Consider the following 26,338-nt stretch of genomic DNA (forward strand, 5'->3'; position numbering starts at 1 on the left):
CCTGTCCTTCCCTCTGGGCAAGCAGTGCCTCCCTCCCCAGCACGTCCAGTGCCTGCCCGCTGGGGCTACGCGTGGCTGCAGAGCCGGTGGGGCAGGGTGTGGGGGCGGTGCTGTTTCATCTGCAGGAATGGGAGGGGTCCCTCTTCTCTGGCCGGGGTGGGCCCTCCCGCAGGCTCAGGAGTGCGGGGCATCAGGCTAACCTGCCCACTAGCGTCCTCTCAGGCCCCTCCCACGTCCGAGGCCCACTTCTTCTGTCAGAGCCTCAGTTGGATGCAGGAAACTTCATGGCTGAGTCCAGCCCTCTTAAGTTCTGCGGCTTAGACATCTCGGCCTGGTCTCCCGCAAGCTGTCCGGGCCGCCGTGCAGGGCATCTCCACGCTGCGCCTTGGGCTACTCCTTGGCAGCCCTGAGTCTGAGGCTCGGATACCCAGGGGCCAACCACGACCCCCCCAGACCCATGGTCCCAGGGGCCCAACCACGACCCCTCAGACCCACGGTCCCAGGGGCCAACCTTGACCCCCCCAGACCCACGGTCCCAGGGCCAACCTACCACCTGCACCCTCTCCCGACACTCCTGAGGGTCTCAGTAACCGGGGTTTCGCAGGCCAGGGACCTATGACATGTCTTGGATCTGGCCACTGTGGGACCGACTCCAGTCCCCAGCCTGAGGCTTTGCTTCTCGAGACCACCTCTGCTGCTCACCTTCTCAGGCAGGCCCTGGAAGCAGGTCCTCAGCTGGGTTTGTGACCAGGAGGACCCAGTGTGTGTGTGGGGGTGTGAGGAGTGGCCCGGTGTGGCTCCTGGACGAGTCTGGCTCTGCAGACCCTGCGGCTGCCCCGAGACGGGGGTCAGGCGTCCCTCTGTCCCTGGCTAAGTGGGGGTCACCAGGAGACCCCAGCTCCTGCGCGCTCTGGTTGCCTGGGGCAAGGTGGGCTCCGCAGAGCTGGGGCGGGAAAGGGCAGGCACGTGGGAGGAGCAGGCCGGGGACGCCCAGGAGCCTCCCCGAGGGACGTGCGGGACGCTGGCATGCGCTCACTCCGGTGTCCTTCTGACCGGCAGGAGAATGACTACCTTCAGGACTGCCTCGACGCCATCCAGCAGGACTTCGTGGTTTTTAACCGAGAGAAGTGAGTGTGCGTGTTGGGGGCCGGTCACGGGGGCAGAGAGGACTTTGGGGAGTGGGGCCAAGGCTTTCTGGCCACAGCAGACACATGGCCTCAGTGGGGCTGGGAAGCCTGACTCCCGCCCTCCTCAGAAGTCCTAGCAGCAGCCCTGGGGGGTGGGCGGAGGGAGGCCCCTGTGCAGACTTGTGGGGGAGGGGCTCCTCAGCACCTTAAGGGCCAAGCTTGGGCATTTTCCACTAGAGGGCAGAGTCTCCGGGGCAGACCCTGGGCGCACCACCCAGGTGAGGGGCCCCAGCTGTTACATCAACCTGAAACCCTCACTCAGCCACTCGGGCCGGGGCAGGAGGGACAGGGCTTGAGGGCAGGGAGATACAACAGCCTCAACGCGCTGAGCCACCTGCTCTGGTGGACCAGGGAGGCCCAGTGCCGTGGGGCCCGGGGGAGGAGGGGCCGGGTGAGATGCGGAGGACATCCTGGAGGCGACCCTGGAGGTCAAGGCCTGGGTGGTAACAGGACTCGGCCAAGCACTTTGTTCCAGAATTCCTGACCTGCCTCCTTTTAGCTTCTGGCTGGAAACCAGCTGAGACCCACCAGCCTACTGCCTCAAGCCCAAGGGCTGTGAAGAGCCCACAGAGGGGCCAGCTGGATGCCCCGTGTGCCCGCAAGCCCCGCTGAGCCAGTGTGGCCAGAGAGGCTTCTGCCCGGGCGGAGATGCCCAGGAGTGGTCCCTGTGGAGCTCCAGGCCGTGTTCCTGAGGGGGTGCACCCCAGGAGTCCCAGGACAGGCCCTGGGCCAGCGAGCCGCATCCCGGGCTGCTGGCAAGCCTGCATAAAGCCCCCATGTGTCTCCCCAGGCTGAAGCGGAGCCAGGACCCCACGCCTGAGCCCAGGGACGCGGCGGAAGCCTTGGCGGACAGCGAGGGCGTGCGCCCAGCCCTGCCTGCCTGCAGCGCCATCTGCCCCTCGGCCGGGAGCAGCTAGGCTGCCCCTGCCCGCTGCCTGTGGAGTCAGCTCAGGCCCCACCGGAGACCCGGGACCCCCAGAGGGACGGGGCGGCCAGAGGCCCAGCGTCAACTTTCCCAGAGAGCTGCGCAGCGTGTCCAGGCCCAGGCCCAGGTCGGCGGCTCCAGGCACCCGGCTGGACGGCACCGGATGGTTTGACCGCCGGGTCTGCCCTCTGGCCCTCGGGGGCACGTGGTGTCAAGAGGCTGCCAGTGTGGCTGAAAGCGGGGAGCACAGAGGGTGGGCGCCCCCCGCATGACGGTGGAGGGGCCCACAGCTCCCGCCCAGGCTCTCCCGGGGCCTCTGGGGTCCTGCCCCGCCCGCTGTATATAGGCCGCCCCCGCCGCTGGGGCCCGGGGCCTGCCCGGTTCTTGTCCATCACGGGGACGGGCGCGGGCCTGAGAGTGTTTTATACACGCGCGTTCTGGTCGTTTCTGCCGTGTTTCTGTATAGTTTCCACCTCTGAGAAAAACAACATGAGAACCTCCTGGTGTCGGCTGGTTTGCGTGTCCCGTGCCTGCTGCGGGCAGAGAACGCTCGTCCGTGACCCAGGGAGTTCCTGCCAGGGCGGAGCCTCCTGGAGCTCCGGTCCTCGGCCTGGGGAGGATGCCCATCTCCTGCCCCAGAAACCCTGAGGCCGCTGTCGGTTTGGGGTGGAGGTGCGGCCTGCTGGGGGGCAGGGCAGAACCTTGAAAACAGCAGGGACTGGAATGCCCCAGGTTGGAGCAGCTCACGGGCCCCCCTCGCCTAGAGTGGGGAGCCCACCTGGGGCCCCAGGGCACTGCGGAGCCCGGGTCTGGAGGTGGGCAGTGCTGTGGGATGCTCGGTGGTGGTACCAGCCTCCAGAGGCTCTGGGTGGAGGCCTGCTGGTGCTGGAGGCGGGAGCCGGCGGGGAGGCCTGCGGTTGTGCGGGAAAAAAGCCGCGCTTTGTGTGTCTTTGTGCACATCTCAGGCGTGTTTTGAGGCGCTAAGGGACAGAGTGCCTGTGTCCTGAGTCAGTGGCTGGCCTGCGGGTGTGGCCTGGCCCCCGATCGCCTTGTCTGTCCCTGGGGAAGGGGATGCGGTCTCAGTGCAGCCCAGGAATCCAGCACTGAGGCCACAGGGACCAAATCAACCTTAGCAGACGGACCACAGGGCAGACCTTCCGGGGGGCTGCCCAGCCCAGCACAGTGCCCAGAGCCCCGGGTTCAAAGTGGGGCCAAGGCTGGGCATGGAGGCTGGGGCCCCCCAGAGGGGCTGGCCACATGAGCGGGGCTGCCCACCCTTCCTGGTGCTCTTAGGGTGGAGAGCATCCCACACCTGAGCATGGAGGCTGGGGCGCCCCAGGGGGGCTGGCCACGTGAGGGGGGCTGCCCGCCCTTCCTGGTGCTCTTAGGGTAGAGAGCGTCCCACACCTGGGGGACAGAGCTGGCAGGATTTTTAGGAGCAAGGCTGAGACCAGGAAGCCAGCCCAGCAGCTCCATCTTCTGGAAAGTTCTGGGGGCAGCGCCATCCGCGGGGCTGGATCAGAACCCCAGCCTGCTCTAAGTGGGCAGCATGAGCTCCCCACACGCTGTACTGCCCCAAACCCTGCTGGGCAGCTTGTGCCCACCAACTAGATCATGGATAGGGGTCCTCCCAGTGCCCATCTCCTTCTGGGTGTCTGGCTGTCTGTGACCTGCAGGCCTGTGGGAGGCAGAGCCCCTGCCCACAGCTCAGACCCAGCCGGCCCTGCAGTGGTCTGGCGGTCCGGCCTCCCAGCCATCTAGAGGCAGGACCAGGTGCTGCAGGGTGTTCTCGAGGGTGCCAGGCACGAGCCCCTGGGGGATGGCGTAGGGGCAGAGAAGTCGGGGCTCTCCACACGCCAGGGGCTTCCAGTCCAGATGCCTTTAATCAACGCGGTTCCACGGGACTGGGGCCGCGGGCTGCGGCTGGCATGCGGGTTCCTGACTACAGTGCCCTCGGCACACAGGATGGCTTCTCTAATCAACTACTGGGAACACACGTCGTAGGAGAAGGAAGCACTCGGCTCCGGGCCTCTGGGGCCCCTGGAGGAGGAAGGGCTCTACGGACGGCGTGGGGGTCTGGTCCCTGGGAAGTCTGAGAAGTACAGCTGCCCGCAGGGCATCCCTGCGGGCCCCTGAAGTAACAGCAGCTCGGGCAGGGCTGGGACGGCAGCCGAGTTGGGCATGAGGGCACCATGCCCTCCGCCTTCTGTCCTGGGCGTCTCCAGAGGTCCCCGTCTTCCGAGGGCCCCAGGTTTGGGGCTCCTGAGCTGCCCCCGCCAGCATGCCCAGCCCCTCTGCCCGCCCTGGCAGTGAAACCTCGCCCATTCAGCCTCTCCCGCGGGGGCTCCCTGTAACGGGCCGTGGGAACCCAAGGGGAGAGGTGCTGGGGAGGGGAAGGGAGGGCCAAGCACCTTTCAGAGTGGGTTCAAGGAAGGAGGGGAACAAGAAGGGGGCCGGCCGCCCGCGGCAGCACCTAGGACAGCGACGTGATGTGGGAGCGGCCGCCAGGGGGCGCCATGATCTTCTGGGCCGTGCGCCGCGCGATGTGGTCGTCGGCCTGCGAGCCTGCGGGAGGGCGGGGTGGAGGCCGCGCTGGGGGACGGGCAGACTCAACGCCACACCCCAGGGGCCAGGGCTGCAGACCCCACGCTCCCCGACCTGGCGGCTCCCCCGGGAAGGTGCGCCCCCACCGAGGCCTCAGACAAGCAGGCTGGTGAGGCCAGGTGTGTCTGCGGCCGGAGCCTGCAGGTCAAGGCTGCTGGCTGTCCAGGAAGCCTGTGCTGAGGGGCACAGGCCAGGCCAGCCCCAGCGTCCCTCCTCCGGGTCTCGCCCTGCACGGGCCCTGGGATGAGAGAGGGCTGGCCCCAGCCTTCAGAACGAGGCTGGATCCCGGAGGCCGGCAGGGACTGGACGTCAGGGGCTGGGTCGGCCCCCAGTGGGGCAGGGAGGCCTGGCTCTGTCTCTAGGGAGAGCTTGGCTCAGTGCCTCCCTGCAAATCCACACCCCCGACCCTGAAAGCAGAGGCTTGAGCTGGCAGCTACAGGTGAACCCCTGAGACCCCCAGCGCCGTTCCTCGGGCACCTCACGTGAGATGCCAGGGCTGGGGGCTGGACACGGCCCTCGGGGCCCAGGCCCCACTCACCAGACAGGCTGAACCCCGACTGGTGCAGGTTGCGGAAGGGGGGCACGGAGATCTTCCCGGGGCAGGACGCGCGGGCCTGGGCCCCGGCCCCCGGCTTGGTGGGCGCCATCACCTCATGGACCGGCCCGTCGTAGAGGCCTCGGGGCACGCCGTGGATCTCCGCCAGCTGGGGGCCGAAGGGCTGGGTGTGAGGGACACTGAGCCGGCCCCAGGCTCGAGGGCAGGGCCCCCCACCCCTGGTGTCCACCGGTGTGTGTGGACACACACCTCCCTCCCCCAAGGCAGGCGGCATGCCCAGGGCAGGTCTGGGGGAGCGGGGGTGCTGGCAGCCTGAGACAGTAGTGCCGGCAGGTCAGGGTGGCCTCCACTCCCGCCCTGGGGAGGAGCCAGTGCCAGCCCCAGCCCTGCCCGGGGGCTGTCCCTCCAGATACAAGTTCAGACGATGTCATCCTAGACAAGTAGGAACGGGGCTGCGGTAAAGCCAACCCGCGTGTGTAGTGACCACGCATGCGTGTGCAGCTGGGCCTGTGTGCACACGTGTGCACGCGTGAATCACTTGCAGTTGTGTGCAGGGCCTGGACAAACACCTGCACGCCTGCCGGACGCAGTGGGCCGCTGGCCAAGCCCCAGTGAGGGATGAGGGCTGTCTGAGCGTCCCGCTCTCCTTCCTGAACTCACTGAAGGGCAGGTCTGCTCCAGGGAAATGCTGGGCGACCTCTGCTAGGCTTGGTGGCCGTGCCCCCAGGGGCGGCCACTCGGGGTTTCCTTGGCCTCACGCCCACACTCTCTGCAGTGATGTGGGCGGCCTGGTCACGAACGCGGGTGAGGACCCGTCCGGACCGGTGAGGCCACCATGCCTTTCCAACAGCAGGGCGGCCAGGGGCAGGCTGACCGCGAGGCCTGAGAGCCCCGCCCGCCCACCCTCCCGGCTCAGGCTCACCCGGTTCCGGGCCTTTATCCTCTTGTAGACAAAGTCAGGGAAGGTCTTGCGTGGGATGAAGCGGCCAGTCCCGGGGGTGACGCACAGGGCCCCGTCCTCCAGCACAACCCGGCCCTGACTGATGACCACGCTGGGGGCTCCTCGGCACTCCAAGCCCTCAAAGATGTTGTACTCCACGTTCTGGGGGGAAAGCGGCTCTCTGAGCCCTCGGGAGGCCTTAGCATTGCTCGGAGTCTCCAGGGCCAGGGCCCCGGCGGGAAGCGTCCACTCAGCCTGGGTTTGGGTTTCGGGGGGGCAGCTGTGTCTGCACCCCTGGCTTCTTGGGCATGTCTCCCGAGGACACAGAGTGGGTGAGCTCTCCCCACAGACAGGGTCCCCAGCCCCCGCCAGCCCTGCCCAACCCAGGATGTCCAGGATGGCCGCAGGGACCCCCCCAGACTCTGAGCTGGCCCCCATGTGGGACCGGCTTCTCTCACCAGGCTGTGGGTCTTGGCAGAGATGATTCTCGTGGCCCGGGGGTTCCATATGACCAGGTCGGCGTCAGAGCCCACGGCCACCCGCCCCTTCCTCGGGTAGAAGTTGAAGATTTTGGCCGCGTTCGTGCTGGTCACCGCAACGAACTCATTCTCGTCCATTTGCCCCGAGGCCTGAGAAGCCAGAAGGCGGGGTCAGGGGCGCCCCTCCCCGGCAACAGGCAGGGTCTGGTCTCCGGGCTCCCGTGTGGACACGGCTGCCCTCCAGGCTGAGGGCAGCGTGCCTCAGTCAGGCCTGCAGGTTTGGTCCTCCCCGGGCACTGAGCCCGTCTCCACGCTCGCTTTGTGGGCAAGTGAATGCTGATGTTTCAACAATGACATCTGTCCCCAGAGGACGTGACTGGCCCCTGGCGGCGGCCAGGAGCCTGGGGTCAGGGCCTCGGCCCAGGGGGAGGGCTCAGGGCCTCGGCCCAGGGGGAGGGCTCAGGGCCAGGGCTGGGGGCGCGGGGGTGGAGGCCCTAGGTGAGACAGACATCTGGGGGAACCTCAGTCCTACTGGGGAGACGCTGTGGTGTCGGGACCCCCTGTGCCCGAGGCCAGTGTATCAGGACCAGGGTGGGGCCTGACGACACGGAGTCTCCTCTGGTGGACCAGGGCAGAATGTCTGCGGACCTCAGGGTGACCGGGCTCGGGGGGACAGCCTGCAGCCTGCCCGCCCCAAGCTCTGCTCCACGCGGAGACTTTGCTCGTCCAGGGGCCTCCCTTTGGTCCCGCCAGCTCCTCCATGGGGGACCCCGCGGCCCTTCGTCTCACCCACCACACATTTCTCCCAGACCACGGCCATGCGCTCCTCCACGCCGTTGGTGCCCTCGGGGATGAGAGTGAAGTTGTCCCTGCCGACGGCCTTCTGGGCGGTGGTGAAGGTGCAGTGGGCGCTGCCAGTCACCTGGAGGTCCCCGCTGCGGAGAGCCGGGGTCACAGGGGCCCAGGGGGCTGTCCTCCCCGAGCACCCCCACCCCACGCCTGGCCACGGGGCGGAGTGTGCCTCCGGGGTGGGGCCAGGAGGTGGGCGTGGGCTCCCTGGACGGCAGGGTGGGGAAGAGCCCTGCAGCGGGGGGCCGCAGGACCAGGGGCTCCCTACTTGGAGAGCAGGGCGGCGAGGTGGTCCGCGGTGCTGGGGTCCGGGCTGATGGGGGGCGACGTGACGAAGGCGGCAGCCTTGGCCCAGTTCTTGCTCCAGCAGTGCGAGCCGTCCGCGCCCAGGCTGGCGGTGATGGGCTCCCCGAACACCACCACCCCTGTGGCGAGGCGTGAGCGGCACCGCGGCCGCGGGACCCGCCCCCCCCGTCCCCCCGCCCCCGACGCCAAGGGCTCGGCCAGGCCTCCCACCGTGCTGCCCCTCAGTTTTCTGACTTGTGAGGAATGCTCCCCCACCCGGGGCACCTGGCCCGCCCGGGCCTCCTACGCTCCTCCTGCCGCTCTGCCCCTGCCTCACCCCGCCGGGGCACAGACACACCAGCTGCCCCGCCCGCCATGGACCTGCCTCCTCCGTGGCCTGGCCCCGGACCCACGCCCGCCCCCACCCGGGAGGTGTCCAGGGAGTGGCAGCTCCGCCCGGGGGCCAGCTGGGCGAGGCTCTTCACATGACCCGAAGGTGCAGGCTTACTCACCACACCACACACACACTCACACACACACACACACACACACAACCATACACACAGACACACATCATGTAAGCACACACACCCCACACACTCAGAGACACACACGGTATGGCTCTGACACGCACTTCTATGCAAACAGGGCCCTTAGCCCCACATGTGATTCAAGGCCCCTTGTCAGGCCCCACTGCTGTCTGGACACTAGGGAGGCTCAGGCTGCCCCCACAGGCCACACCCGCACCCCTCACACGAGAAGCCCCCTGAGGAGGCCGGCAGGCTTCCTGAGTCCCCATGGGGCTGCCCTGTGCCACTCCAGGGGGCTGTGGACCCCCGAGCCCCTCCCCGCCCCAGCCAGCACCCACCTCGCCGCTTGGCCCTGGCGATCACGTCGGCCGCTGCCTTGCTCATGACCTTGGTGACGTACAGGGGGCAGCTGGCCTGCCTGGCGATGGTGACGGCACGGTACACGGCCTCGGCCTCCACCTGCAGACAGGCTGCTCAGGCCGCGCGAGGCCGGGGCTCCTGACCGCAGTGAGCCCGCGACGCCCCGGGCCACCCACGATGCCCAGCCCAGAGGGGCACCCAGGGGCCAGGACCCCAGCCTGGGGCTCCAGCCCCGAATCTGTGCTGGCCCGCGCCACGCCAGAGCAGACCATCTACCCTCTGAGGCTCGCGTGCAGGCCTCAGCGCGGCCCACAGGCAGGGGGCTGGGAGCCCTGACTCGCCCCCAGGCAAGGACAGTGGGGTCACAGTCCTGCCCAGATGGGGGCCCAGCCTACCCCCGATGAAGGCCCATCGGGGCACCCCACAGGCTCACACCTACCTCCTCGGGGTGGCTGAGCACGTGGCCCTCGGGGCCGGTGATACCGAGTTCCAGCAGCCGCTTCTGCTCCTGAACACACAGCTTATTTCAGCCTGGGAGCAGTGCAGGGCCCTGAGGGCCTTGCGGGGTGCGTCCACGGCCCAGAACGCCTGACCCTGAGACCCCAGAATCACCTACCTCCTGGCCCCAACCTGGAGGCACACTCCGCCCCATGGCCAGGCGTGGGGTGGGGGTGCTCAGGGAGGACAGGCCCCCTGGGCCCCAGTGACCCTGGCTCTCTGCAGCAGGGACCTCCAGGGGGGAGTAGAGGGGTTGCACTCTGAAGGGGGTGACTCCAGCTCCCCCGATTACTGATGCGGGAGCCCCAGGGCTGCGGAGGGCTGGATGCGCCCAGGGTCGCAGGCCTCCTCAGTGAGAAGGACAAGGCCCCCCGGCCCCCCTACTGCTGCTTCCCCGGTGGGTGTGTGCAAGGGGTGTGCAGGCACGGGGGCATTCACGGCTGGGGTGTGCACGCATGGGGCGGGCTTGGGGGCTCTGCACAGCCAGGGGTGGGGCCGTCTCAGGCTGGTTCACCCCCAGGTATGAGCACAGCACCGCTGGTGTGGAGGAACTCGGGGTGGAGAACGGGGGGAGGAGGGGACCGGAACAAGCCCCTCCCCCAGCACGCACCTCCCACCCTCCTGCACTAGGGATGTGCCTCCTCCTGGCCCAGAGCCCACCCCCTGCCCTGGAGACACACAGCACGCACTGCCCGGAACCCCACACGCCCCTCCTGAGTGTCCCCGCCTCTGGTGAGCTTGGGAGCCGGAGAGGCCAGTGGGTCCCAGGAAGCTTCTCTGTGGGTCTGGAACGTCAGGGCGGGGGCTGTGTGTGTGACCCGCCCCCACCCCCCCAGACTCCCGGGTGGCCAGGAAGCTCCCCTCTGCCGCCTTCCACTGCCCGGCCCCTGTGGGCACTGAGGCTGGTGGGCAAACAGTGGGGGCAGAGGCCTGGGCTTGCGGGGAAGGTGGGGCGTGGGCAGAAGGGCCAGGGCCTCCCCAGGCAGCAGCCTCGACAGAGGACCAGGCCAGGGGCTCCACAGGTGCGCCCATGAGCAGAAGGGACAGCGCTATAGGGCCCAGTCTTGGGCCAGAGAGCACGGGAACCCGCCTCTGCGCCCCCTCCCACCCCAGGAAGCAACACCTCGGTTTTGGAGAATTTAAGGTCAGCCGTGTGAGGACGAGGGAAAGCCTGCTGTGGCCAAGAGCCCGCAGGCTCCCAGCACCCTCCTGCCTGGCCTTCGCCCTGGGCTAGCTATCGCCCGGGCCAGGTTACAGGCCCCCTCCCCCGGGGTCTATGGCTCTGCGCTCGCAAGGCCAGTCAGGGTCACCCCACCAGCCCCACCTCGTCCACGATGTCCCCGTTCTCCGCGTGCACTTGGGCCACGGCCCCCAGGTCCCGGATGACATTGAAGATCTCATACATCTGGGGAGACGCAGGCGGACCACGTGGGGCTGAGGCCACGCCCCCAGCACCCGCGGAGCCTGCCCCACCCCCTGCAGCACCACGTGGGGCAGAAGCCCCGCCCCCAGCACCTGCGGAGCCTGCCTGCCCACCCCGACCCTGGCTCCGGGCTCTACCTGGCCGTCTGTGCACTGGTGCTTGTCCTTGTACGCCATGAAGACCAGGAAGGAGTTCACACCTGGGGGGAAGCAGGAGAGGTCGGATGCCAGGAACCTCCCTGGCACTTGGGGTGCCAGGTGAGGGTGGCCTCTCCCAAGGGCCTCATCAGCTGGCCTGGCGGACCTTGGGCATCAGCCCCACATACTCCAGACCAGCCTAGACTGGGGTGGAGACACCAAGCCCATCCAGCTCCTCGAATCTGAGGTCAGGAACCAACTGTTCCCTAGCAGCAAAGCAGGTGAGAACCCACACACCCTTCACTAATGCACCCCAAACCCACTATCACTTACCCCCCCAACAGCCCCTAATACCCCACCGCATCCATCACTAACCCCCACAGCCCCTAACACCCCACCATGCCATCACTAATTCCCACTGCCCATGACACCCGGCCCTATCCATCACTCACCCCCACAGGCCCTAACACCCCACCGTGCCATCACTAACCCCCCACGGCCCCTAACACCCCACCATGCCATCACTAATCCCCACTGCCCATGACACCCGGCCCTATCCATCACTCACCCCCACAGGCCCTAACACCCCACCATGCCATCACTAACCCCCCACGGCCCCTAACACCCCACCATGCCATCACTAATCCCCACTGCCCATAACACCCGGCCCTATCCATCACTCACCCCCACAGGCCCTAACAGCCCACCTGCACCCCATCACTCACCCCCCATGACCCCTAACACCTCTCTACCCCATTACTAACCCCCCACGGCCCCTAACAGCCCACCCTCATCCACCACTCACCCCCCACTGCCCCTAACACCCCTCCACCCCATCACTAACCCTCACTGCCCCTAACACCCCTCCACCCCATCACTAACCCTCACTGCCCCTAACACCCCCCCACCCCATCACTAAGCCCCACTGCCCCTAAGCCCCTGCCCCATCACTCCCCCTCACTAGCGGCCCCCCATCACTGCCCCCTGCCCGGCAGCTCAGGGGTGGGGTGATGGCTGCAGGTTCCGGGTCTGCACCTCTGCTCTGAGCCGCCAGGCTGCAGGCCCCCAGGCCAGGTCGGGAAGGACCCAGGAGGCAGAGCTGCTCCCTGGTTGAGGCCCCCGCCTGCCCCCGGGTGAGGGCTCCTATGTGCCAAAGGTCATGGGCCTAACGTCCATCCCTCTGGAGGGAACCTCCCTGCCTCCGTCAAGTGTGCAGTGGAGCAGACCCACCGCTTCCCGGGCTGAGAGACCAGTAGCCTCCCAGCCTGGCCCCGAGTCTGACGCCTGCACCCCCATCCCAGGTCCCATCCCTGCCGGCCCCTCTGACCCGACCCTTCCACTCCCGGCTGTGAGCTGAGACCACACTCAACGCTGATCACCAGAGGTCAGTTACAATGTCCACCTGACTTTCCTGCAAATCCACTATAAACTCTGATGTGGTCTTAGCTTCAAGACTTGATTTAAAAGAACATTTAAGCCTGTTTATAAGCCGTCTTGTTTCTGCTGAGGCAGCAGTAGAGGACTGTGGGCTTTAAGGCGCCTCCTTCTAGAGGGTCTTCAGGGCTAAGGCGGCTTATCATGCTTTTCCTTCCTGCAGGCCCAAGACACAAGGGGACTGTGCTGACAGCCGTGACCCTGTGTTCGCTTGTGAAGAGTCAGCCCCGGGATGCGACCCGCAGGTGCGGGCACAGCTGACCTCTCGGCCCAGCAGACCTTCGAACGGCTCTTGTCCAACTTACCCCACGGCCAGCCACCTGCCCTGGAGTCGGACGGATGCAGCGTCCACCCGCCCCCAGAAGCACAGGCCCCGCAGCCGCCCCTCCGCCCGGCCGGCCTGCTGCTCACCCTTGTCCCTGACCAGGGCCTCCAGCTCCTCCCTGGTGCTCTCATGCCAGCGGGGGATGTCCACGTGCAGGGAGTAGTCGCAGCAGGCCCCGCCGTCCGCTCGCTCCCGCCACTGCTCGTAGGCTGCCAGCAGGCTCACCCCCGCCTCGGGGAACACGTGGTCCACTGCGGGGACAGCATGCTCAGCTGAGTCCCCCACTCTGGCCACCGGAACCGCGTGGGTCTCCAAGGGACAGTGGCTTCACGCTCCCAGGAGACCAGGAGGCATGTTTGAGAAAAGCAGAGGAGAGACCTCGAGCCTTATGTGGGGCTGGGGCTGCTGGGAACTGCCCATCCGTCCTGCCCCTTGTTCCCAGCCTCTCCCTGAGCAGAGAGGAGGACCTCGCTCCCCAGCAGATGCCCCCTAAAGAGCCTGGCCCGAGTGAGGTGCGCCTGGCAGGCGGGGTGGGGTGGAGTGCTGTCCACAGTGCTGAACCTCTGAGCCTGCCCACAGCGGTGAGTGGGGCTGGCTTCCCTCGCGCCTCCCAGACCACGCACACCGTGGAGGGTCCCCTCCCACCCTGGAGAACCAGGGCAAGCACAGGGACACTGCACTGTCCCCCTGGCCCCGCTGGCAGCCCCGTGGCCACGGCCCACACCCCACGCACAATCTCTGCCAGGTGCGGGGAGAGAGCTGGGAGGGGCAGCCGGTGGGAAGGCACGCCCACCAGGGGTTTACAGGTAGACATCGTGCCTCCCTGCACACCCCTCACGAGGGTTCCGTCGCACACCCAGGACGCCGTCCTGCAGGCGCTCAAGGCTGCAGCCCCGCGGAGGCCAGCCCATGCCTGCAGCACCTCCATCCTCACAGCCTGTCGGACGCCTCAGCACCAGCAGGAGATGCAGCCAGAAGGGCATCCCACTCGGCTCGGGCCCCCTGTGGCCAGCAGGACCAAGGGCCTGAAACAAGAGCGCTCCCTCGTCAGACCCGGGGGCGGCCCACTGCTGGGTTTGGCCACTTTGTAGCTCACTAAGCCACACCGGGCTGGGGCCTGTGAAGTTGGCCCGAGTACCCGGCGCAGCCCTTCCCGGGAGGCAGTGGCGGCGCCTGCCGTGTGCTCACGTGCAGCCTGGCAACCAAGGTGCCCCTCTCACTCCACCCTCCCACCCCCTGCCTCCAGCCCGACTGTGCAGGGAAGCATGACGTTTAACCACGCGCTGCCTGAGGTCACTGCCAGGCCGCGGCACAGCCGGGGTTGGACCAGGTCCAGCCCAAGCGGAGGCGCCTGCCCTCGGTGCTGTGGAGCTGATGGGTCTCAGGGAAGGAGAGGGGCTAAACGCTGGCTTCCTGTCTGGGCTCCTGAACTGACCACGAGCAAGTTCACGGTGGGAAGTGAACCCCTCAAAAGCTGTGAACTGGGCTTCTCTGCCACGCACGGAGCTGAGGCACATCAGAACGGTGCTTGTGCCTGTATGGGGCCTCTGGGGGTTGTTGATCGGATAACAGTATTTTTGTCATCCTTTCTGTAAAACACCGCCTCCACCATCTTTAGCTCTTCCGGGCACGAGTTTCTGCAAACCAAGCCTCAGAGAGAGTGAGGTTCAGGAGCAAATGTGTCTGACATTTCAGGCAATGCAACCCCTGAATTTGTCCAAGGCACTTGGGTCTTCCAAACCAGGACCTTGGCCAGCTGCTGGCTTCCCAGGAAATAATCAGCTATGGGCACATTCCCGTGGAAACCCCAGGAGCGCTCAGCGCTGGCCGAAGCGGCACTCAGGCTGAGGAACAGGGCCGGGCACAGCCACTCAGCACCTCTCAGAGTGAGTGCAGTAGAGAGGAGCTGCGGCCGGTTCATGTTGAGGTTTGACAGAAAACAGCAAAATTCTGTAAAGCAATTATCCTTCAAAAAATAAATAAATAAATTATATTTTTTAAAAAAAGAGAGAGAGAGAAAGAAAAACAGCCTGAGAAAACTCCACCAGAGAAAGCGCTTGCTGTGATACGCAAACCCGCCAGAGGCCCAGAGTTGGGACAGACCACCCCCGCCCCCACGGATGACACTCACATATCATGGTTGTGCCCCCCGCCAGGGCGGCCTTGGTCCCCTGGCAGAAGTCGTCGGCGGGGGTCATGCCCAGGACGGGCATCAGCAGCCGCGTGTGGACGTCGACTCCACCTGGCAGGACCAGCAGGCCATGGGCATCGATAGTTCTGATGCCCCCAGGGACAATGAGGTTTTCTCCAATTTGCCTGAAAGAAACAGAGATCCGCTGGTTAGGAAGACCCCTGAGCAAAAGTGAATGGGGCCCCTGGCAAGGCCACGGAGCTGGGACACCTGCCCTTGGGCTCCCATCCTGGAAGTGAAGGGCGATACAGCCAAGGCCTAACTGGACCCGCCCCTGACACTGCTGGGAAACAAGCCAGCCCCAGGGGCTCCGGACAGCCAGCACGGAGGACCCCACCCTGAGCTGGTCACTGAGGTGTCCATGCGCGGCCTTGCTGACCAGAGGCTGGAGCTGCCTCACAGACATGAGCAGAGAAACGAAAAGGTGTGGTCAATAAGCATTTATTAAGCACCTACTGTGAGCCCACAGGTACTGAAGCTGTGATAACAGAGAAATGGGAAGCCTCGTCCTGCTCTCCAAGGCCTCGCTGAAGGCATGAGAGGGGCTGGAGTTGTTTCCAGGGAACGAGGTTGTGGGAGAGAAAGAAACACGCGGATCTCGCCCAGAAGCAAGCTTCCGGGCAGGTGTGAGCAAGGTGTACACAGGTGACCGCAAAGAGGCAGAAACTCACTTTATCAGGCCGTCCTCCACATACAGGTCAGCGTGAAAGGACTGGTCATCATTCACGATCTTCCCCCCTCTGATCAGGAGGCGGTCACTCTGTCCGAAACAAACAAATAAACGGGGGCAAGCTTGCTCCAAAGCGAGTGACCCAGCGGTACGCTGAGCACCAGCTTCCCTCTGAAGTCACGATGGAACGCGTGTCTGTATGTGTCCTTTGGACACGGTCTGTGCGTGTGAGACCAGCATAGAGCCTGCAGGGTGGCCACCCCACCCCGCGGCAGTGGCCCTCGGAGGCGGCTGCCCACAGTCCCTGCACGTGACCCACACCCACAGTCAGGCGGTCTGGCCTCACCGAAGACATGGGGCAAACAGCCAGCCAGCTTCCCATGTCACCATGGCCAAGCCATCGCGTAGCCGCGCATTTGACCACCGGCACGCCGGCACGTGCGTTGCCCAATTTCTAAAGCCCATGCCAAGGGGGAGGCGGGCCACGTCTCGCTTGGCCCTGTGGGCCTGGAAGGCCGGCCCTCCCTGTCCACCCGCAGAGGCGGCTCCAGCTGAGAGCCGGGCCAAGCTCCTTTCAGAATCTCTGTGGCCTGTGATGGTGCCGGGAGGCGGGGGTTAGAGCAGGCCTCGGCAGGCAGGGCCTTCCCGTGGGAGGGCCGCATCCCAGTGAGTGGAGGCAGATGTCACACACGCAGCCGTCACAGGCGGTGACACTCATAAGCACACAGAGGGACCTGTCGGGCTGCAGCAGGAACCGAGAAGGGCCGCTCTGAGGAGCTGATATGGCCGTGACTCAGGCCCAAGGCCAGCGAGCAGCCTGCGAAAAGGCCCGGGGCAGAGAAGAGCCTGGCTGATACAGGATGGGGGGTGGCAGGCTAGGGTGGGACGTGCTGGGCCTGGGGGGTCAGCAGGCCACCACTGGCGCCTCAAGCTGTGTCTAAGTGCCTACAGAGAGATCACAGTGGCCTGGGTAGAAAGTGGTCCTCATGTTCAAGGACAGACACAGGTCATGGTTGCAGTGGTGTCCGTGTGTCTGGATGAGATGCGGGGGGCCCCTGGCTGGGATTATGGGGTGGATGAGAGAGGGACTCCAGAGAGGCTGAGAGTCAGGGGGCAGGAGCTGATGACATAGGGGCTATGGGGGTGCAGGCCAGGAAGACACTGGGGTGCTCGCGGCTCTGGTCGCCCCAAGGAGGTGAACAGTGTCAGGAAGTGCAGCTGTTAGGGGCACCCCACGGCACGGAGCTGGGCCGCGATCGGTCCACTTCTGACGGTTGGGACGGAGGGGAGATGGGGGGCTGGTCACGGGCTGTGGAGGGTGCGGGGTGACGGCCAGGCCTCAGTGGAGCAAAATGGCGAGAAACACAGAGAGGAAGGCAGTGGCTGAGAGCAGGATGACGGGTGAGGACCCAGCCCTGCAGCACCTGCCCCACGAACTTGAGCCTCACACTCCCTGGAGCTCGGGCAGCCGGAACCACAGCTCTTTCACGAGGCTCCGGCCCCGGCCCGGGGCTCCTGGGTGCCCACCCAGAGGCCAGGGTGGGACTCTAGCTGAGAGCTCTGGTTCTAAATCCAGCGTCAGCCTGAAGCCAGGACGGAAGTGTGCAGGGCGCTTAGCAGCTCTCTCAGGCTGCTGAGGGGATAAATAATTCACGGCTTATGAGCCAGAGCGCATCACTCTGTTCTTATTAACCTCTAACAGTTTGGGATGAATTCTCAGATTTCTATTGACTCAAGGTAGAACCTCCGCCGCACAGCCTACAGAAGGGTGGCCGGCGAGCCACAGGCCAGGCGTGACCCCCAGCTGCAGTCTGCCCAGCCCTGTGCGTCTCACGTTGGCCGAAAGACATCGTAAGAGGACTATGTTGAGACTCATAAAAATTATATGGAATTCACATTTCAACGCCCATAGCTCAGCTTCACTGGAACTGCCGCACCCGTTCCTCCCCGAGTCACCTAGATGGCTCTCATGCTGGGCTGGGGAGCCGCACCAGAAACAGTGAGGGCCTCACAGCTGAGAATACCTACTGGGTGCCCCGCCGCCAGCTCTGGTCTACCCCGTGGACCAGCCCCAGCTGCCAGGGCCTCTCTCCACTGGGTCCTCAGGGGCTCACTGCCTAGCCCCCTGGGCCCCAGGCCTGGCCCCGACCGGTCATATTGCAAGGACCCACCTCGCCCAGCTCCCGAGCCAGCGGCAGAGCCTGGCTACCTCCTCCTGCAGGATCCCCGCTCCACTCAAACACGCCCAAGCAGAGGAAGGGGAAGGCTTTGGGCAGGAAGACGGTGGTCTGAGTCCCCACTCAACCCCCAGTTTTCAGACTTGGGCACCTTCCCAGGTTTGGAGCCAAGAGGGGAATGCAGCAGCCCTCAGGACCGGGCTGACAGTCTCCTGACCTGGCCATCTGGCCTCTGACCCTCCCAGAGGTGGCGCCACCCTACGCACCCTGTCCAGCCCCGGTGGGCTTCCTGCATCAGGTCAGAATCTGGGCCAGTCCTGAGGCAGGACCCCCTCCTTCCTCCCTGAGTGTCTCAGGATGTGAACTGGCAACCCCACCACGCCCTCCCCTGAAGCCAAGCGCAGAGCTGGGACTCAATCCACGGGCTCCCAGGGGCAGGCTGCCCCCGGGGCCCCCAGGCACTTCCCTCCCTCTCGCCCTCCCCCTCTCCCTCCCTGCGCTGGGCTCCCGGCTGCCTGGAGGGGCGGCTTTGTTTCCTGGCAGCCCTGGGTGGACAGTCGGACTTCCCCAACCTGGGGCGTGTGGTGTTAGAGGGTTTTCTCCAGGGAGCCGAGCTGCCTGGGTGCTCGCTCAGTGACGAGGGAGCACTCTCCCTACTACCACCCGGGGCCGGGGGCCTCCAAACTCCAGCTCCAAGGAGGGCTCCAGGCGGCCAGGGGCTCCGGGGGCTCCCGGGGCTGGGGCTGAGCGCCGGCCTCAGCTGCTTTGTCTGGGACAAAGAGCTCCCGGTGCGGCGGGGGCGGCACAGGGGGCGGCCGAGGGGCGGGCTGCGCGGGAATGGCATCTCTGCACCCGAGGCCGGCGGCTGGACCAGCCGTGTCAACAAAGGGCCGCGCTGCCCGCCAACTCCGAGCGGAGCTTCCAGAGAGGCCCCGCGGGGTTGAGGGGGGGAGGCGCATCTGCGCTTTAGGAAGCGGGTCTCCCCGCCCCCACCCATCCCCAGGCCCGAGCCCTCCCTGGGCGCAGAGGGGGTCTCAGGGGAGCCGGCTCCCTGAGGGTGTCCAGCGCGGTGCTCGCGGGCCCCCCGGCTGCGCGGGAAGGAGCTGGGCAGGAGGTGGCAGCGCCGGGACAGGGCGCAAGGTGAGGCGGGGGCGGGGGGGAGCTCGGACGCCGAGGGAAGGGGACCCGGCGCGGGGCCGGGAAGGTCCTCCCGGGGCCCGGAGGCCAGGCCCCGTCCGGAGCAGGGGGCGGGAGGTGCCGGGCTGGCCGGGAGCGGGCAGCGGGGCTCACCGTGATCCGGGGGGTGCTCTTCTTGCCCTGGAAGGACATTCTGCTCCTCGCGCCGGCGCCGCCGTCTCCGCTGGCTCGGGCGGGGCGGGGCGGGCCTGGGGGTCCCCGGCGGGGGATGCACCAGCTGGGCCTCGCGGGGGAGCCCGCGGAGCCCGGGTGTGTACGCGGGGGCGGCGGGCGTCCAAGTGCGAGCGCGCCGGGCCGCGCAGCTTGGTGGCCGGCCCCGCCCTCGGCCCCGCCCCCGGCCCGCAGCTGCTCCCGGGTTCTCAAGCCCCGCCCCGCCCCGGCTCCGAGAGGCTGCCGCCGACTCCGGCTGGGCCCGCGCTGAGGCCGCTGACCAGCCCCGGCGGAGGCGGCAGGCGAACTCTTGCAGGGGGAGTGGGGTGGGGGTGGAAAGACGGTTGCCACCGGTCCTGGCCAGTGTGTGGGCAAAGTTCCCCGCCACGCCCCTGCCCGGGGTGGACAGGGAGAGGGGTCCGGTAATGATCTGCCAGGCCCCGCCTCGGCCCTGGCCAGCCGGAGGCCCGCCACCAGCCCCCTGATGACCCAGGGCGCCCAGGGCCGCGGGGACCGCGTCTAGTCCCAAGTCCAGGCTGAGGATCTCAGGGAGCTGGACTCCGTCCTGAAAGATGTTTCGGGCCAAAGCTCGGCTCCTTCGAGGATTTGCCAGGGCAGGGCTGGGAGCGCCAGACCCTGGGGCCGGACAGTGAGGACACCTCCCTGTGAGACTGTCCAGGGCCAGCCCCGCGAGCCTTGAGGACAGGAGGGGGGCTGCAGGGACGCAGAGGGGACAGAAAGAGACCAGGAGACACAGAGAGAGCTGTGCGAGCCCAGGACAAGCAGAGCAGGGGAGCCCAGGCCTCGGGGGTGCGGGCTGGGGAGGGGCGGAGGATGGGGAGGTCCAGGCTTAGCTCGGCCGTCGGGAGGAAGAGGCCCCGCGGCCAGCGCTCGCAACCCCAGGGTGGGGCTGGAGGCTCTCCGAAGAGGACGGGCCCCTGGATGGCGCCCGGGGTGTCCTCTGGGGTAAATGCGCTGCGCCTCAAGGGCAGAGCCCGCGTCCCCTGCTCACCGGCCCGGCCGCCTGCAGCCCCCGCACCGCGGCCACTACCTGCAGTGAGCCGTGGGCCTGGGCAGCGCTGGGCCCCTCTTGGAGACTCGCCGCGGCCCCCAGGCCGTCTCCACCTGGCTCGCTGGGACTCCCCGGGTAGCCGCTTGGCCCGCTGTAGGGCCCTCCGCCTGTCGGACCCCGGTGGCTGCCTCCCAGCGCGTCCAGCGACAGGGTCTTGTTCTCAAAGGCGTCTTCCACGCAAAGGTAGACTCCACCGAGCCTGGGGCGGGCCCGGGGGCTGCCCGTGTCCCGCGCCCCCATGCAGGCGGGCAGAGCCCCTGTGGGCTCCTGTGGCCGCCTCGCTGCCATTGCGGGAGCGGGCGAGGGGCGGCCGGTCCCGGAGCCTCTAGTGGCGGGGCCTGAGCGCTGCGCATAGACGGGGAGGACCTGGGCCCGGCGCTCCCCTCGCGCCTTCCCCCCTGCCCGCCCTCCACCCCCGACCCCCAGCCCAAGCCTTGCCGGGCGCCCCCGCGGAGACGGTGCTGTCCACGCGGCGGGTGCTGAAAGCGCCGGGTCTGGGCTGAGGGCGCGCTTTCTGCCAAGAAAAGCCGCTTCGCAACGGGGTTCTGACCTCCCTTTCAACCTGCAGAAGGACCGAAGGAGAAGAGGCACGGGAAAAAAAAAACAAAAAACAAAAAAACAAAAAATCAAACAAAAAAAAAACCAGTTTTTCGAAACTTCAGCTACATTTCCAGGCCCTGTGGACGATCCCAAGTCAGGCAAGGAGGCTCTGACTCAAACGTTTGGGAGTTGAAAGGGCAGAGCAGGGGTGGTGGTGGGGTGTGGGGGAGGTGGGGATGATGCGACGACGGAAGCTGATCCTGACTGCCCATAAAAACAGACTCCGGGCATTTCTCTGGTGCTCCAGTGGTTGCGAATCTGCCTTGCAAGGCGGGGACACGGTTCCGTTCCTGGTAGGGGAACTGAGACCCCATGTGCTGCAGAGCAACCAGGCCCCTGTGACGCAATTAAGACACAATGCAGCCAAAGAGATAAACACTTATTTTTTAAAAAAGCAAGTTCCGAGTTTGGGTGGGACCTGGCAGGAGGACCCCCAGCCCGCCCAGCCTCCCGGGACAGTGCTGTGACTCCATCAAGCCCCGCGGGGGACTGGTTTCTAAGGAAAAGACATCCCAGCCTTTGCTTCTGTTAGAACAGCCGCAGCTGGAATTTCAAAGCATAAGCTGGGACAGCAGGAGGCATAAGAGCCCTCAGAGCCCAGTCAACACTTCCTGCCCCTCGTCCCAGCCCCACCTCAGGTCCCCACTTTCCCGAAGATATCCAACAGCCTGTGCTCACCTGTGTGGGGTCACTGCTACTGAAACACGCCCTTATTTACTCGCAGAAATTCACCGTTCTCAGGGACTTGACTTCTCCCTTGCTTCTCATTTGACAAACAGCCGAGGAGCAGGCCTCCCCTGTGGCTGACCTCAGGTGACCTCAGAGCCTGTCCTCCAGATGAGCACACCCCCCCCCCCCCGACTTAGGACGAGGCTGTATGTGACACGCCTGGATCTCTCTTCCCAATGCGCGGAAGGCGCAGCTCTCCTTTCTGGTGTGGGCAGATGCACTATCATTCAGAGAGTGGACACTGAACACAGAAGTGGCTGCTGCAGCCGCTAAGTCCAGACTTTAATACTTTGTGATATGGAGAACTTCGATATTCTAAGATTTGAAACAATCTTTATTAAAAACTGTACAATAATTTACAAATAAGTAAAAATTCTCTGGTATATATCATAGGAATCACAATACAAAAATATGTGTAAAATTCTGTAGTTGATCACCATACAAACCTATTTTAGGCCTCTGAATACTGTTTAGCACTGAACAGAGTATCATGTGTTTAGAGTGTGGTTATTAAGGAATTGCTTCAGGGAACACAAACACCGCCTGGCGCATTGCCATGAGAAAACAAGTCCTCATTCGTGTTTGCATAAATTTACAATAAAGCTTTTAAAAAATACACAGTAAACAAATATACGATTTGATACCTATATGTACAGCTTGATTTTCCTGAGCCTGAACGTAAATCCATTACTGTGTTAAAACATACAGTCCATCTTAAGGTCAGTGACGCAGTGATGGTCAGTGTAGATTAATGTCCAACACCTCCAAACCCACTCCCGGCACGCCTTCCTTCCTGACTGCCGGCACTGGTGTTCACAGCCGCGTAAGGCACTCAGGGTGTCCTGAAGGCTACAGGTTCCTCGAGGGCTGAGCACTTTAAGGAAAAGCCACGGTCCTTCAGCAACTGGAGCTTGAGACCATGGGAACGAGGTACACACACTGTGTCAACAAGGAAGCTGCAGTTCACATGGATTCTGGTTTGGACAAACGGAAGCACGTGTGTGCTTCTGGATATTGTGTGCACTGCGTATGGTGATTAGGCCTCACACATCTCAGTTACACAGTAAACATTTCTGTGTTTCAACCTCTTCGTGACACTTCCTCTATTTGAAGAGCTAAATAGTGAGCCCAAATATTCAATTCAACCCAGTCCACTGGTTTTGAATAAAAGGTACATTCTAGTATTTAGAAAATGCATATTATTTTAAAATACTTGAAGTCTTCAGATGCTCAGTGGATTGGCAGGAATTAGTGACAAACACTCATATTTGTCTCTTTCTTCTCTTTCTTTCTTTTCTCTTCTCTCTCTTTCTCTCTCTCTTTTTTTTCAAAAGCCCAAACCCTGAAATGCTGGATTTTGTAAGCAGATGAACAGAAGGTGCCTATGATACATGAACAAAAGCAATGGTATCTGAAGAGAAGACTTGGCATTTCAACGCAGTGTGTGCTTTGGGGAACATGCAGTTTCGAAATGCGATTGGTACATGGGTCGCTTAAAGCATTCATTGAGCCATTTTCCCTTCCCAATGCACATCCTTTTTACATACAGATAATAATGGCTTCAAAAGCATTGGTACATATTTACACGCTTCTCTTTCCTGTGGAGTTTGCCTCCTTTTAAAAATTACGAAGCTGTGATTGAGAGTCTGGGATGTGTGGGCATATGAAGTGCTCCAGACATGTGTACAAGGTGAAAATCATGACGCCCAAATAAACACGAGGGGTTTCAAAATGCACACTTCACGGTCCCAGCCAACCAGCCTCCATCACTGCTGTTCCTGGGCAGGCCCTCAGGGAGTGGAACGCCTGCATCACACACTCCATCAGACTTCACTCTGGGGGCTCATCCATGGCTCCACAGCGGCGTTTATTTGTGCAGGCGTATTGTTTGCCATTTGATTCTGAGCACAACAAACGTGCCCAGACGACGCAGTCATTAGTACAAGACAAAGAATGCAGGGAGGGCTAAACCAGACTTTGGACTTGAGACACAGACCCTGACTTCAAGCTCAGATGGAAAGGCAGTGAACTGGCCCCATTTCCTGTCCAAGTGAATATGTAACTGCGGCTTTAATGACAGAAAGGATGCCTGCTTCCTGGACAAGTGTTGAATAATCGTGCATTACCCAGCGGAAAACCTGCACCCACCAGAGAAAAGCACGTCTGTCTGATCCTATAGTCTTTCTCTCGATTCATCCTAGGGAATCGAGCCTGGTCTGGCTGCCTCTGTCACCCGCACCCGAGTTGAACGTTTCTTCTGACACAAATATGAAGTGAACCTAACACTTGCAGACAGCGCAAGCGGACCTCCCTCTGCTCCTGGGCAACGAGACTGTGTTTCTTCTATACAGTGTTGCCTGTTACGGTCTCACCTGGCTGCCCGGCTCATTACCCAGTACGTCAAGCTATAAGTGCCTCAAAAGAGCCCAGCCCCGTGTGTCCTCTTCTGACAGAGCACGTGTGTGTGCACACACAGACTCACGCACACGCACACACACAGCATTACTGACAGCACAACCTTAGATCTCAAGGGCGCGAGGTCAATAGAAGGACCACCTCCAAGCCACGGGTCAGGCTGTGTCCAAGTGCAGGAAGTCTCTCCCAGTCTGTGGACCACGACGCTCACAAGGAGTGGAACTCACGCTTTAAACTGGCTCCATCGATGTGCTGCCTCTCCTCTGAAAGAGAGTGAAGACAGATGCTTTCTGTTAGTGTGAGATATCTGAGCCGCTGGCGGGGACTCCGGGTGGGGAAAAGGTCTGGAGAAATGACAGATGCTGGCTCCACAGGTGGACAGTCTGGCCCAAACACGGTGCCATGCTGAGCCTCTGCCTGGAGATGCTAAGGCTCTTCCCGGGAGCTGGGAGGCCACAGAGGTCAAGTGCCTCATGAGGTCACATGCAGACGTGGCCTCAGAGCTCCCTCCTACACTGCCATTTATGCTGAGTTTTTGCTTTTTCTCAGTACTTAGAAAGTGGGCCTCTGTTATATGCCTATTCTTTCACCTTTTACATCTTTATATTCGGAAGAAGTTAAGAAGGTGCTTCCCAGGATCCACATCTAACAAGAAGGGTGGGCCCTGGAGTGGCAGCATGGGTGGGGGGGAGGGGGGAGGGAGGGAGGAGGGGGGGGGAGGGGAAGAGAGGGAGGAGGAGGAGGAGGAGAGGGAGGAAGGAGGAGGGGAGGGAGGGAGAGGGAGGGAGGAGGGAGAGGGGAGGGAGGAGGGAAGAAGGAGAAAGGGGAAGGGGGATGGGGGAGGGGGAGGAAGAAGGGGAGGGAAGGGAGGAGGGAGGGGAGAGGGAGGGAGGGAGCAGGGAGGAGGGAAGGAAGGAGGAGGAGGGGAGAGGGAAGGAAGAAGGAGGAGGGGAAGGAGAGGGAGGAGGAAGAAGGAGGAGGGGGAAGGGGGATGGGGAGGGGAGGAGAGGGGAGGGAGGGAGGAGGGGGAGGGGAGGGAGGGAGGAGGGGGGAGGGGAGGGAGGAGGGAGAGGGGAAGGAGGAGGAGGGAGGGAGGGACAGGGGTGGGTGGGGCATCCAGAGGTGGAACCTGGGGTCACAGACATTAGAAACTCCACAGAGTATTTTTGGCTTTTAATTGTTAAACTAACTTCTCAGTAAGAGGATATCCCACCAAGGAGAATGAACACCAAGTGCAGTGGAATTGCAGTGAGCTCATCTCACTGAGAGTCACACCTCCCCACTGACATCTCAGCCACATTCGAGTGACACTGCTTCTTAGGTCCCCGTCTGATCCATTCCTAAATAGGTTCCATCAGTTCATCCACTTTGAGCTGTTAGAAAGGACCCTCTCACTTTTCAGATGGAAAGACCGAAGCCCCAAGACACCGAGGGATCTCCCGAGGTTGCACCTCTGGGCTGACCAGAGCAAGGGCCCCGACCACCTGTTCACGGGCCTCCACCACGTCACTGCCTCCCTGAGTTAGGATGATAACTGTCTGGGGTGTGAGCCACACACAAATAAATACTGAACAGGAATCTTGTGGAAAATAAAGTCACCCTCCAGCTTGAAGGGACAGGGTGACGGCACCCAGTTCCCTGAGGTCATGGGCTCCCTCTCCTGAGCCCGCCTACCCTGCTGCCCTTACGACCACTGCACAGCATCCAGGGCAGGCGCCCTCTGCTCTCACCAGGACGGCGGCACTGCACGTGCACACACACACACGTGGATGCACACACACGCACACACGTGCACACACACACACAGAGGCGTGGTTTGCTTCCAGGCTTCTAGACCTCCCCTCCCTCCTGACGGACACACACACACGTGCACACACGTGCACACACACATGCGCACACACGCATACACATACACATGTGCACACACACAGAGGCGTGGTTTGCTTCCAGGCTTCCAGACCTCCCCTCCCTCCTGATGCACACACACGCACACGTGTGCACACACATGCACATACACGCACACATGTGCACACACACACAGAGGCGTGGTTTGCTTCCAGGCTTCTAGACCTCCCCTCCCTCCTGACCTCCAGTCCTCTTGGGGACATGGTGTCCTCCACTCCTCCTTTCTCTGGCCACTGGCCCAACTTCCAGACTGTCCCCGTCAGCCCAAGATCTCACCGACACTGAAGCTGCGCCAGGCCCAGGACAGGCGAGTGTGGGTCCTCTCCGGGGTCTGCCCTGGGTCTCCTGACCTGGGGCCTCCTTGGTCAGGAGCACCTCTGTGGGCAGGAACTGAGCCACTGTCAGCACAGGGGCCTACCCACCAGGTTCGCCCTGGACTGGCCCCTGGGAACCCAGCTTTTGAAACTCTCTCAGAGTGAACAGGTCCTGCTCATGGGCTGGCTGAGACTGTTTGTACAAATGGTGTGATTTCTGGCAAGCATCTGCTTCCTTCTGAGGCTGGTATTTTACGGGCAGGGGGTGCCCACATGAGTAGCCCCAATAAAAGCCCTGAGCTCTGAGCCTTAGGTGAACCACCCCCCCCCCAAGCTCCCCGGCAGAGACACCACACACACAGCCGCGTTTCCACAGCCAGGGGAGC

General features: G+C 63.7%; 2 protein-coding genes across 2 annotated transcripts in view; one reads left to right on the forward strand and one right to left on the reverse strand.

Annotated features, from left to right (window-relative positions):
- STK32C (serine/threonine kinase 32C) overlaps positions 1 to 2,625 on the forward strand; it is a 74,386-nt gene extending 71,761 nt beyond the window's left edge. The window contains exons 11-12 of the mRNA XM_018041608.1: positions 1,060 to 1,127; positions 1,978 to 2,625. Coding sequence (XP_017897097.1) covers positions 1,060 to 1,127; positions 1,978 to 2,104 — 195 coding nt within the window. The 3' untranslated portion in view covers positions 2,105 to 2,625. The remainder of the gene's footprint in view (positions 1 to 1,059; positions 1,128 to 1,977) is intronic.
- DPYSL4 (dihydropyrimidinase like 4) lies at positions 3,977 to 19,070 on the reverse strand. Its single transcript, XM_018041609.1, has 14 exons — positions 18,861 to 19,070; positions 15,395 to 15,483; positions 14,664 to 14,848; positions 12,619 to 12,783; positions 10,774 to 10,835; positions 10,538 to 10,618; positions 9,155 to 9,223; positions 8,694 to 8,814; positions 7,809 to 7,965; positions 7,485 to 7,626; positions 6,671 to 6,841; positions 6,195 to 6,374; positions 5,255 to 5,420; positions 3,977 to 4,677 (listed from the first exon to the last, which is right to left on the reverse strand). The coding sequence occupies exons 1-14, from the start codon at positions 18,897 to 18,899 to the stop codon at positions 4,586 to 4,588; spliced, it is 1,719 nt and encodes a 572-aa protein (XP_017897098.1). The 5' UTR covers positions 18,900 to 19,070; the 3' UTR covers positions 3,977 to 4,585.

Source organism: Capra hircus, chromosome 26 (genome assembly GCF_001704415.2).
Source record: "Capra hircus breed San Clemente chromosome 26, ASM170441v1, whole genome shotgun sequence".
Classification (NCBI taxonomy): Eukaryota; Metazoa; Chordata; class Mammalia; order Artiodactyla; family Bovidae; genus Capra; species Capra hircus.

What these genes read in the sequence shown, in the direction of transcription:
- DPYSL4 (XM_018041609.1), bottom strand. Translation starts at nt 18,899, where the DNA reads ATGTCCTTCCAGGGCAAGAAGAGCACCCCCCGGATCACG. An exon ending in GGGGGGCACAACCATGATAT is followed by an intron (nt 12,784 to 14,663) that starts GTGAGTGTCATC and finishes CTGTCCCCGCAG; the next exon opens with TGGACCACGTGTTCCCCGAG. An exon ending in TGCTCAGCCACCCCGAGGAG is followed by an intron (nt 8,815 to 9,154) that starts GTAGGTGTGAGC and finishes GCCTGTCTGCAG; the next exon opens with GTGGAGGCCGAGGCCGTGTA.